Source organism: Mus pahari, chromosome 22, assembly GCF_900095145.1.
Source record: "Mus pahari chromosome 22, PAHARI_EIJ_v1.1, whole genome shotgun sequence".
NCBI classification, from domain to species: Eukaryota; Metazoa; Chordata; class Mammalia; order Rodentia; family Muridae; genus Mus; species Mus pahari.
The window spans coordinates 40,544,317-40,557,792 of record NC_034611.1 but is presented as its reverse complement, the minus strand read 5'-3'; the positions used below and the strand labels follow the sequence as shown (position 1 = coordinate 40,557,792).

At 43.3% G+C, this 13,476-nt stretch overlaps 1 protein-coding gene across 4 annotated transcripts in view; it reads right to left on the bottom strand.

Moving 5' to 3' along the window:
- Positions 1–1,376: 1,376 nt before the first annotated feature.
- Cnr1 (cannabinoid receptor 1) overlaps positions 1,377–13,476 on the bottom strand; it is a 24,419-nt gene continuing 12,319 nt past the window's right edge. For all 4 annotated transcript variants that reach the window (XM_029533313.1, XM_029533312.1, XM_021222151.2 and 1 more), the window contains exon 2: positions 1,377–5,108. In XM_029533313.1, coding sequence (XP_029389173.1) covers positions 3,625–5,046 — 1,422 coding nt within the window. In that variant the 5' untranslated portion in view covers positions 5,047–5,108 and the 3' untranslated portion in view covers positions 1,377–3,624. The remainder of the gene's footprint in view (positions 5,109–13,476) is intronic.

Genomic DNA, 13,476 nt, shown 5'->3' with positions numbered 1-13,476 from the left:
CAGATTACTGACAAAGACATCACAGCAGTCTCAATGATGCTACCAGTTCAACAAACATTTAACACTACAATATTCTTTAAGAGAAAAAGTAAGGATGTTCCATTTACAGAGACAATAAGGAGATACGTTTTCCACTTGAAACACTGGAAGTGAGACTCAAGATAATCTGGTATCTTGGTTCATATTATTACAACAAAAGGTTTCCTCTCTAGGGGACTCAGATCGCCGGGACCCCTAGAGTTCAGCAAGTTCACACTAAGAGTGCTTTTTAAAAGATTCCACAGCAACTGAAAGAAACTCTATCTGAAAATCACTGATCTGTAAACCACTGCTTCAACATCTGACTTTTTTTGTAAAACCTATGTACATACATTCAGTCCAAATCAGTAGCTAGAATGCTTTGTGTATATTACAATAGGTGTGTTAACATTTTACTGGAAGGCCAGTGCAAAGCAACAGTGAATGGCCATTTAGGAGATTTTAAAATATCATACAAATATACAGTCAAGAGTATGAGAAATCTAATCTTGTGCATGATGTTAGTGGTCCTGTTTATGGATATGGAATGGCAGAAATTAATGAACTGAATGGTAACTAGAGACCTAGTTCTCATCTGGTAGTTGGGCCTATTTCGTGCAGATGGGTTTGGGTAGCAAAAATTCCTTGACATTTGATACCAGCTAAACCTGACAGTATCAGACGGCTTTGGAGTCGTCTGGCCCAGACATATGTCTACGCTGCCCAGATACACACTTATTTTTACATGCACTTAATACATAGTTGAAAAACTAGGGGGGTCTTAGGGACAGCTCTCTTTGTTTAACTGATACGGCTAGTCTAGGACTCAGTCTTTGTTTGGACTAAGTCAAGCAGTTTGGGAACTGGCCCCTTTTTAAGATGAGTAATGGCTGAAGAATGCATGTTCAGGACACATGTCAGAGAGAAATAGATAACCCTGATGCTAGAGTACGTAAGTGATCAAATTAAAATCATTTAAATTAATGAATCTAATTAAGGGGCTGGTTAATTAATGATACCAATGAATGCAATTCTAATGACTAATACTCACTGGGGAGAATGTTTTGGTCAATAGGGTTAGGAAATGATATGGGCAAAGCCAAAGTGGATCCAACTAATTTTAAGTCCTAGTAAATGAAGGTAGCTTAACGCACACATGATGATATTTCACAGATGTTTCTTAGAGTATCAATAAGCACCAAGTTTAGTGCTGTCAGCCCCATTGTCCCTTAGCTTGTTAAATATGAGTTAGGTCTTGAAAGTTCAATATACTATAAAATCTTATCACTAAAATGGCATTTACACAAATACAGTTCTAAAAGTGAATCTTGGATTTTTTTTTTTTTTTTTAAATACCTATACCTAGAATTTCCTACCAGGTCTTTGTAGCTGTGAGAAGAGATGGTACTGCCTGATAGCTAGAGACATGTCGGTTGATATTCAGGTTGATGTAGGACGAAGCTGGCAATCCCTAGCCCCTGGTGGTATTCTCTCAATACCCTTGTCTATGGAGTTACTAATCCTCCAGCATCCTGAGTCCTCCTCTGTGCACAGAGAAGAAAAGCAAGAGACTGCCGCAGGCCAAATCTAGATATGTCCTAGTCTGGCCCTCAGGTCACACTGATTGCAAGAAGGGGTACTGCCCCGTCAGGCTGGGAACCCCAAATGGTAGAAATCACCAACAGATGCTAGCTCTCCACTTCATGCCATGCAGTCCTCGGGAGACTGGTGAAAACCTGAACAAGGAGAGCCTCTACGTAGAACTTAGCAGGATAGAGTGGCTTCCTGAAAGCAATACTTCTCTTTATCGGAAAAGGGCCCAATTTTGAGCACCACGACAGAGATGTCATCAGAAGCTAGCCACCCTCATCTTTATGATTTGGCACATCTTGATACCAGCAAGTAGAGGAGGCACTACCTTTTCCTTAGCCCAATCATACCAAATAGAGTCAGGTACTGGGCTGTCACCCTCTGTAATGAAATGGCCTGGACCTGGTAGCTGGCATGTTGTTACTTAACCTGAGATGCACTGCTGACATGCACCACCGAAACTTGCTACTGTAGGGGGGTTTAGAAGAAGTTCTTAGAACCACCCCCCTTACTGATTTGCATTTCCATGGATTTGATTTACAGTAGGGGCCCACCATCCTCCATACTCTCCTCTTCCTGGGAGAATCCTCTTATTTTTTGGCACCTCTTACTGATGACTTCTTGCTGAACGCTGGCCTTATGGAACACCTAAATGTCTATAGAATACTTAATCCGACCTCCTAGGTGGGGAGATTCATCTGAAAAGATTGTCAGAATTTTTAGAAACAGGATTTCATGAAGAGGCTCGACTGTAGAAGCTAAGTTCATGTGCAAGAGCGCGCAGCAAGTGGTACGGTTTACCCTTGGTCAGTTTTCTCATGGGGGACATTGCTGTAACAGTTACAAGATAGAGTAACACACACACACATACACACACATACACATTTACAATCACACGCACAATTTTACTGAGTCAGACAATATTTCTTCTCGGTTAAGAAGAAGACAACTGTTTTTTGTTTTTTGGGTTTTTTTTGTTTTTTTTTTTGGCCATCCAGGCCTGAAATCTACTTAAATCCAGAACGTAACAATGCAATACAGGTCAAGTAAACAGCAACTGCACAGTGATCACAGTAGACACTAAGATTGACACATGCTGTCTTAAGAGGCCCAGTTACAGCTAACAACTGCAGAAAGTCAGAGCGTCAGCCTTAAAAGTCAATGTGCTTTCTCTTTTCCATTCTGATTATAATCCATTATCCAACTGAACAGCTGTGGTCCAGAAGATACGGAATGTCCTCATATGAAAAAATGCAGGCCTAACACAGTTTTAAGTGTCCTTGAATTCTGCTCAATACTTTGAACAGTCTTCAAATTTTTCTTATTGTTTTAACAGAAAAAAATAAACCTTTATGCTTATTTCAATATTAACTTTAGATACGGATATGGGAAGAAATACTAAGGTTTCTAAAATTGTCTCATGAACAGTAATACTATCTAAACAGGGGTCACCCTACAACAGAACCACTCTTGTATGCTCTTATGAGGGCTACATTCTGTTTTTGCTAAGCTAGACAAAAAATAAAATAATTAAAAAAAAAAGACACAGTAAACACTGACACACAACTAACAGGACAGAAAACATGTTACAAAGTATCTACTTTAGCACTATACTTATTGTAAAAATGTACCTTTTTATACTATGGACAAACACAGCATCATGAACATTGTGGTTACAAAGCCATTACTTATTTCATGGTGGTTCTCTACAGATAGTTAGGCTTCAGATTTGGAAGCCAAAGTTTTCCCTTCTATTTCAGAGACTTCGAAGGATTGCTGAGTAACTGCAGCGATAGACTTTCTTCACTGTAAACCCCTGGGGAATGGAGTTTTAAGTACCTAAGCTATTGAGACGTCAGCAAACTAAGTAAGCACGGTGACAGTCACTATTTTACTAAACATGGTAAACTTAAAAATATATATATAACCGATGAGACAACAGACTTCTAAATTTTAAGCTAAAAAAAAAAAAATTTTTTTTTTTTCTTTTTCTGGACAGCCACAAAAGCAGCAGGCTCACAGAGCCTCGGCAGACGTGTCTGTGGACACAGACATGGTCACCTTGGCAATCTTAACAGTGCTCTTGATGCAGCTCTCCGCGGCCCTGTGCATGCTGGCTGTGTTATTGGCGTGCTTGTGCAGGCAGTCCGAGTCCCCCATGCTGTTATCTAGGGGTTGCGCAGTGCCTTCACACGAAGGGAACATGCTGCGGAAGGCATGTCTCAGGTCCTTGCTCCTCAGAGCATAGATGATGGGGTTCACGGTGGAGTTCAGCAGGCAGAGCATACTACAGAAGGCAAACACCGTCTTGATAAGCTTGTTCATCTTCCCAAAGACATCGTACACCATGATCGCAAGCAGAGGGCCCCAGCAGATGATCAACACCACCAGGATCAGAACCAGGGTTTTGGCCAACCTAATGTCCATGCGGGCTTGGTCAGGCCGGGTCACCTGCACCTTGCCATCTTCTGAGGTGTGGATTATGATGCTCTTCTGGGTTCCACGCTGAATCATGCGGACCGCGTGGCTGTGAGCCTTCCAGAGGATATACATGTATGCATACACAATGAACAGCAAGAGCACACTGGTGACTCCGATCCAGAACATCAGGTAGGTTTCATCGATGAGTGGGAAGATGTCCGAGCAGACCGATTGCAGCTTCTTGCAGTTCCAGCCCAGGAGAGGCAACACAGCAATTACTATTGCAATAGTCCACATCAAGCAAAAGGCCACTACGGCCTTGGGCCTGGTGACGATCCTCTTGTAGGCCAGAGGCCTGTGAATGGATATGTACCTGTCGATGGCTGTGAGGAACAGGCTGCCCACAGAAGCTGTGAAGGAGGCTGTAACCCCACCCAGTTTGAACAGAAACACATTGGGGCTGTCTTTGCGGTGGAACACATGGAAGTCAACAAAGCTGTAGACGAAAATGACGCTTCCCAGGAGGTCGGCCACTGCCAGGCTGCCAATGAAGTGGTAGGAAGGCCTGCATCGGAGACTGCGGGAGTGAAGGATGACACATAGCACCAGCAGGTTCTCCAGAACCGTGAAGGTGCCCAGAGTGAGAGACAGTACAGCGATGGCCAGCTGCTGGCTGGGATTCAGAATCATGAAGCACTCCATGTCCATAAAATTCTCCCCACACTGGATGTTCTCCTCATTCTCCTTGAATGATGAGAGAGACTTGTTATAGAACTCTGTAATGTTTGTTGTGTCTCCTGCTGGGACCAACGGGGAGTTGTCTCCTGCAGTCATCTTTTCTTGGAAAGGACTACCCCTGAAGGAAGTTAGAGGGAATTTCTGTGGGAAGTATCCTAATTTGGATGCCATGTCTCCTTTGATATCTTCGTACTGAATGTCATTTGAGCCCACGTAGAGGAGGTCTGTGGTGATGGTACGGAAGGTGGTATCTGCAAGGCCATCTAAGATCGACTTCATAACCTCAGTCTTTGATTAGGCCAGACTCAACGTGACTGAGAAAGAGATGCCGGGAGGGAACCCTAACAGGAGGGAAAACAAAACATAAAAACATTGAGTGGTAAGAAAAAGCCAGGAGTGTAATAAACAGAAAACGCTAGGCACCACAAGTTGGTGTCACCTCTGAACACGGAGGTTAAGTCAACACAATAGGTCTATTTAGGTAAGAGCCCCAACACCCCCACCCCACAAATATTAGGAGATGAGACACATGGTTCTCATTTCCTGATGTCTTTGAAGAAAGTCAGTGGTCTTGCATGGATCTGTATAGTCAAATGTGCCAAGCCCAATGAAATAAGAATCACTGTGCACCTCATGGGAATAGTTGGCCCCCAGGCTTCTATTATCAAGTACATAGCAATCTGTGATGATGTGGCTAGGGACATAATCCCTGACCTGTGAGGTACCTTGAAAGAGAAATGAGACTGGACAGGTGAGACAATTGGTGAAATGACAGTCTAGAACCAAGGGATGAGCTGTCCGGTTTAATTGTAAAGGAGGACCAGAGACAGCTCCGGACCACAGTGGGAAGATGCTCTTCACCAGGCGTGTTTCCTCACCCAGAGGAAGGGAGTTTGGGATCGTGGCACGGCAGCTAAGAACTTATAAAAATGTCTATGGCAATCAGGAGGAAATATCAGGAAGCTTTGCACAGAGGCTTATGGGATTCCAAGGTTGACGTGAGGAAGGTGGTAATGACAGAGGGGTACTTCAGGAGCTCACGCCTCAGTGTGCTGGCACGGGGACAGGAGATAGTCCTCCCTAGTGATATGCACTGCTTTCCAAGGGCACATTACTGGAAATGCAGATGGCTACCATGATGGATCCTCCAACTCTAAGTTAAGCAACTTGGTGTTTTCAACATCTACAGCAAGAGAACTTATCTCAGCATTTATAAATGTTTAAAAGATGGCTATTTTTCTCTTTAGTTCATAAAAACTGTTACAAACACAGGATGACACACATGACAGCTAAATAACCATACATTTTAATATTTTGTCTTTCACTGCTTCTCCGTCTTACACATATAAGAAAGCTATTATCTTTTGAAACAAAGTTTGAAATCCTAGGCCTTTTTGTCAAAATATAGAGAGCCTATCCGTCAAGATAGTTCACTTATTAATATACTATCTATTCAATAAGTTATAGAGCACCCATTGCACACCATGCACTGCACCAGACACTTAACAGCATCAGGCCCACAGGGGGTCTGACATCTAGCAGGGGAGATGATCAGCTGGCCCAGCACCTGTAGGCAAGGCTGGCTGCTCCAACAGGCGACACTACTGGGGAGCAGAAGCTGTAGATGGCAAAGCAGACTTCCCCAAGAAAGGCTACATATGCCCAGTGTGCAGGATGAGTGTGGAGTAGGATAGGACACAAAGATAAAGTTTTTAAGATTAATACCTCAAGTTTCACATTATTATTATTATCATTATTATTTATTACTATTATTATTATTATTTGTAAAAGCAAAAGTAATTTGGGGCAGGCGTTAAGTGGTAGATCTGGCCCTCCTTCTGCACTCTGCTGCCTCCCTGGCCGAGCCTCGACATGGCTCACTGGGATCAGATCACAAGCCTCCCTGGTAGCTTTGTGGGTCCCAGCACTGATCATTGTCACATACCTGCTGGAGGAACCTTCGAAAACATGTGAAGACCGTGTGTGACTCTCATTTTAACCTCTCTGCCCCAAAGACCAAACCCAGACTCAATACAAGCTCCCCGTCAGGGCTCATACAACCCAGATGTTAATCATTCTGACCCTCTCAGTGTCTGCTCTCCCTGAGAGCCTTCCATGGTCAAGCTTCCTGGATGAAGTTCAGGACAAGACCCTTCCGTTATCCAACAATGGTCTCTCCAGTCCTGCCCTCCCCAGCCTGGTCCCCCAGTTTGGCTGTACTACTGTAGGGTTTAGTGACACAAACACAGGCTCACGCTGTGACTCCACTCCTACCTCTGCCTGCCTGAGAGCCCCTATCCTTAGCAATTTGCTATTCCCATTTCCTTAGCTCGTTGCTTCCCATGCTCAGACAAAGTCCCAACTTTGGTGCTCTCAGGATAATGAAAGATTTGCATCACAGCATTTACCTGATCTACTTCTTGCTCCCAAGCTCCACAGAAAGTTCAACAAGGACCTCATGGGAGACCTAATCTATCTTAGCATTTAATTCTCACCACAATGCATAGCGCACAGAAAGAAGCTTAAAACAGAGTTGTCTCACAAATATTGTCTTCAAATAGAACCAGAACATATCTCTTCTACTAAGTGAGGGAATCTCACCAGGAAAATAGGAAAGGGACATACATGTCACTGGGGTCAAGGTTTCTTACCCAATAAGCCAATACACGTTTATTCAAAGTAGAGTTCTATTTGGATGGGAGTTATTAGGGTTCTAGGTGAGGTGGCCATCTGGTCTGCACTCCCGAGCTGTACCATACCTAGGCAGAAACAGCCACGGGGGCTGTACTCATGAGCTGTGACACAGGTAGCTGTGCCCAGAGAAACAAGACAGGCAGTGACAGTGAGTGCCCTTGGTGCTCTGTGACAGGTGAGCTGAAGGGCAGGCTCGCCCGCCCACTTCACCCTGTCAGGTCAGCAGGATAGTCACTCCAGTGACACATCAGAGGCACTGTCAAACAGATGGTAAATTCTTCCATCACTCAGGAACGTGAGCTTTCTCCCTTCACCCGAGCAGTTCTGCACACTATCCCTGGGCTGCCCACATGAGAGTTGGTGACTCCCTGGCTAGAAGCAGGAGCTGTAAGACATTACGCTCACGGTGATGCTGAACACAGTTTGTCTGCCAAGTCCAACAAACTCTGGACCGTTTTCCCAGGGGCAAAGGGCAGTTGCAGAAGCTGTAGGCAGGAAGGATACAGAAATGAGACCAAAGTCCAGGACCTAAGCTTGGTGCTTGATGCTGCTTGATTTCTCTACTAAACCAGTCTCAGCCTGGTTGCAAGCAACTCTCGGGCATTCTTAAGTTCTCTGTTTCTATTATCTCTCCCTCACATAATTATTTCTTCAATAACAATGTCTTATGTATCCTACCATAGGAGTCAACTAGTATGCTTTGCAAACTTGTTTGCTGAACAACTTAATTTACATATGAAAATCTTTATCCATGATCAAAGAGACATTGTGACATTTCCTCAAGACAGTGCTTAGTACCCAACTCTGGAAGGTCACTCACTGACCTTAAGATACACAGACATAGTGACACACCTTCCTCCTGACCCCTTCTCTATCAAATTACTCGCATCCAAGTCTTCTGTGGGCTAGAGATTTTCCTAGACTGGAGCCAATGCTACTTCAGCACCAGCAGGGTTAGCGAGCTCCCCTACCTGATTCTTCTGTCATCAGCCTCCTGACACATCACTTAAGCACAGGTTTACATAGCTACTGAAATCACCAGAATTCGGCTTCCAAACAGAACACTGAACTTGATAGCCTTCATCAGTTCTGGACAGCAGGGAACTAAAATCTCTGGGGGATGCTCACCTGAACGTGGTAATAAGATGGCAATGGAATTTCATTATGAGATATATTTTTTAAATGGCTTAGGACTTATTTCCCTTTCTCAAAATTAAAGAAAATACAAATAGCTCGGTAACCTTTTGTCTGGGCAGCCTTATCTTAAGCATCCGATGGTCACACCCTTCAGGCATCTCCTCTGGGCCGCTAGTTTTTCACTTTTCCCAGTTGAAGGCTAACTTTGAAACTTTGTAGATAATGCTGCAATGAATTTACACCAACAGCTTTATTCTTCTCATTGCTTATGCTACTGTGAGCAGTCCTTCTAGTCATCTTAACCCTTAGCTTGGGCTTACTGTGACAGCACCTCCTCCTTGGCCTCTATAATCAGGTGTACCCCTTATGTGTCATTAATGCCCCCCCACACACACACTTTTAAACGCACAGAAGGCATATTATGAGCAGGAGGCCTTTTGAGCCTTTTACACATATCAATACATTTTATAGGTGCTATATATGTATTTAGATTTACAAGGTTCAAATTCAAACAGTACTAAAAGATCTACCGCAATACCACTCTCCCCTGAGTCTTAGAAATGAATCTCTCAGAGACGTAGAGATTCTTGTTCCTTTTTATAGAGGTGTGCATGTGCATCTGTGCGCCTCTGTGTGTGTGTGTGCGTGCATATATGTGTGTGTGTGTGTGTGTGTGTGTGCATTTACCACCTCTGTACTTCTTTAGAAAATGTTTGCATGTACTGTATAGCTTTCCATTTAGCAGCACACACCAAAGGCAGCTTTATGCTCGTTCAATGCATCCCTCCGTCTCTAGCTGCCCTAAGGGTTTGGTAGATGAATGTGACCAGCCTCCTATGGGTGGGAGGCTTGGGGTTTTTACCATCTTTTGTTACTGTAGCTAATGCCACAATGAATTAATGCCAACCACCTTGTTTTTCACATTGTGTACGCTATTGTGAGCAATCTTTCCAGCCATCTTAACCCTTAGCTTGGACTTACAGGGACAGCACCTCCTTCTCGGCCTCTATAATCAGGTGTACCCCTTATGTGTCATTAGACCTCCCTTACCCCGCCGCCCCCCCCCCTACACATACACTTTAAAGCATACAGAAAGCTTATTATGCACAGGAGACTCATTGAGCCTTTTGCATGGATCACCACATTTTATTACTGCAATTGCTTATGAGGTAATTCTTGTATGAAAGGCACATAGAAGGTAAATAATATACCATTAACACATAAAGTAGGTGGGACAAGTTGGGCTGAGCCTGGGGTGTGGACCTCCTTTCATGTGCTGAAAGTACCCACCAACTGCCCACTGGACGGTGTGGGTCCCAAGCCCACTGCTTCGACCCCTCGTGATCCACTCACTAAGCTCAGACCTAGTTCCCTCAGTTTCCCTACTCACTCTAATCAGCGAAGCCCTTCTCTGTGGAGGGAAAACTGCTCCAGAAATTGGAAGACAGGACTGTCCGGCCACATCCACTCAAGCCATTGATGGGTCTAAGCCTCAATGTTTCAAGCTTGGGGTGGTAATGATGCCTAAATCGCAGAACTGCTATGAAAATTAACTCAATATAAAGTGTACTTAGCCCTGGCACAGACACCAAGTCTTCAATAAGCATTACCGTCCTCCCTATTAGTGCTATTGACGGTTCATCACCATATTCTACATACTAACCGCATTTCATGAATATATAATATAGGCTAATTACATTATATACTCATATTTCAAAAAAAAATGCATTATCTTAATTCACTTACAGGCTGTTTACTTGGTTGTGTCCTTGACTCAGCACATAAGTCTAACGCACAGGGAAGACACAAACACGCTGAGGAGGAGCCTTAACAGCATGTCCGACGTGTTTGGGCACTTGAGAAACGTTACCTACCTTCTGTCAGTAAACTAACCAGTGACTCTCAGGCACGAATTTCTTACCTGACTCACCAGGCACAAAGGAGGCGATTAGGTACTTAGTAAATTATCCAGAACACAAATGGGAACCCATGTCTGAAGGACTCCGGGAGCTTGGCTCTAACATTGTTACCTGGTTCGAGGCTTAATGGTAACCACATTAAAGCTATTGTGCATCGTATACTCAAATCTTATCTGCTCTTTAAAACTTAAATGAAGGCGATACAGTGCCAAGTGAAGGCAATAAAATAGTTGTGGATGATAATCCCAGAGCTCCAGGTAAATCTGCCCGCCGGCATGGACCCAAGGATCGGAGCTGTAGACGACACTGGAGAGCGTTATGATGCTTAAGGGATGGACAAGGGATCAGAACTCAAAAAAATGCTCTGTGATTTACTGAATTTATATTCACCACATATGACCACAATGCCTATGGTAATGCAACCAAACACTTTCATCTTAACAGCAGCATGTTAAATCTAAGCCAGAGTCTGATGGTTATGAGCTGTCCTGTGTGTCTGATATTAGTCAGGGGAAGAGTGTAAAATAAATGGACTTTGTGAATTTCAGAATGTCAGAACACTACTGTGTACAGGCTATTGCAGAAGCTAATGAGAATCAAAATTTCCTGCATCTCAGAAAGTCTTTCCTTTATTTCTACATTTGGATTATTGCAGTAATTTCCACCTTATTTTTGCATGGAGAGTTTTCTTTGAGAGTTCGTTTGTAATATAGCTTAGGCTTGGGGGGGGCGAAACTGCCATTAATTTTGTTTTTGTTTGCTAATGGGAAAATCATAATTGGAAATTCTAACAGGATGTGTAGATGTGCCTGTTAAAGAAGCAGTTGGGGCTTATTACACAGTCATAGTGAAAACAGGATTGAATGGCAGCTAAAATCTCCTAACGACTTAATATAGAAATTGTGCCTTTGTAGTAACAATAATAAAAATGTTTAAATGTGTTAAATCTATTATTTTAGAAAAGCCTCCTTTGATTCTCAGGTTTGTACCATCTGTTCTTGTCTCCCCTCTCAGTGCACACACCTGCATCTCTACCCCTCCTCCCTGGGGAGGGGGGGGCAGGGAACATGCACATTATTAACAAGCTGACTATGGTATCAGCAAAAGGAATTTGATGAGGATGGTAACAGAGAGAGTCTTTTAAAATTATTTATCCAAGGTCCATATCCCTAATTCAATATAGCATATATTGTTTTATATTTCTAGCATATAATGTTTTAGAAAACATTCATGTGTAACATTGGATGTGGGAGTCCATGCTTGTAATCCTGGCACTGGAGTGGATGAAACCGGTGGATCGTGAGTTCAACACAGGCTCCCACAGCAGGACCCTGTCACTAAATTAAAACAGCAAAATCCAAAACGATATTTCAAGCTAGCCATGTGTTCCATAGGTGGAGTGTGGAAGAAGGCTGAAACCAAGACCTCCAGGGCTGCCAAGTCTTGTCTGTATAATTTAACGGCAGTTACTCTGAGGACCCGCTTGGGTTCTGTGGTTGTTCTGTTTCTTTGCTTTAAGAGGGGCACTGTAATAGCTTAGGTGTCTATCACGGATGCAACTGGATCTTGCGATTCTGACCTGAGTACTATCCCCAGTAAAAGCATCAGAATGGTGGTGTGCCCTGATATGGTAATAGACTATATTGGCACAGTACCAAATTCCCTACTATCCCAAGCTTATAAATGCTAAAAATGAGACAGTAACAAGCTCATGATATCTAATCTGACAGGGCTAAGACCAAATATGACATTTTGGATCCATGTTGAAAAACATCTGGATTTTTTTTTCCCTACTTACTTCCTTATTCGGGTTGCTGCTTGGGTGGCCTGTGGGAGTGTCACACGAGGGGTTTAGAAGACCCCAGGCTCTAATGGATGTACTCACTGTTTCTCCGTTTACTTCTGAGAATAAGTCTGCCTTCTACTGCTGTGCTCAGGAAAAGTGCCTTGATCATCCATGTCTTTAGGGTTAGCAGGAAGACATGCCAGTTGGCTACTATGTCTGTATCGTGTCTAAGTCACGGTCTCCATTGACCAGAGCAGTCGAAGAAGCACCCAGGGAATGAAGTCGCCAGCTGAGTGGGTGACAATGACTAAGCTTACCGACAACTCGAGATGGTTTGGAACTACTAAAGTGGTTTGGGCATCCGCTCCATCATCCTCTACAGCTGTGTAAATAAAGAGTTAACTCAAGTACCCTGATAATTCAGTCAGAAGTAGACAATATCACTTCCTTGTATTATTGCCTGCTCCATCTCTCTCTCTCTCTCTCTCTCTCTCTCTCTCTCTCTCTCACACACACACACACACACACACACTACACTTATATGTATATGTATTCCATTCCATTGTTAATGCTTGACTAGCTCTCAAAGCTTTGGCTTTTCATATATTTTGTAAAAGAAAAATTGAGCTTATGAAACACACTATTTTCCCTGCTCTATTCTTTACTAACAAAGGTATGAGGGGTTTTTTTTTTTCTTCTTAAAAAATATCAATTAGTATGAACTAGTGACATTAAGATACTTTCAAGGCTATTATTCCCTTACAAATCTAATGTGAAATGTGCCCTATTATTTAACACTTAACGGCTTGTTAAAATTTAATTGCTGGGCTCAAGAAAACGATGCCTTGAAATTACATAGGTTTAAGCACTGTGAGGTGACAGTGCCCCAGGAAAAGCCTTCCACACAGGTGAACCAGCAATACAGTGAATGGACTTGACTTGGGAGATAATTTCCGTTTACCATTTTTTTCTGCTCTGTGGCTTAGATGTTTGCTCCTACTATGTGCTTTGACCCTTTTCTGTGAAAGAGATATATTTTCCAGAGTCCAGAAAGAATGTGGAGCCGGGCGTGGTGGTGCATGCCTTTAATCCCAGCACTTGGGAGGCAGAGGCAGGCGAATTTCTGAGTTCGAGGCCAGCCTGGTCTACAGAGGGAGTTCCAGGACAGCCAGG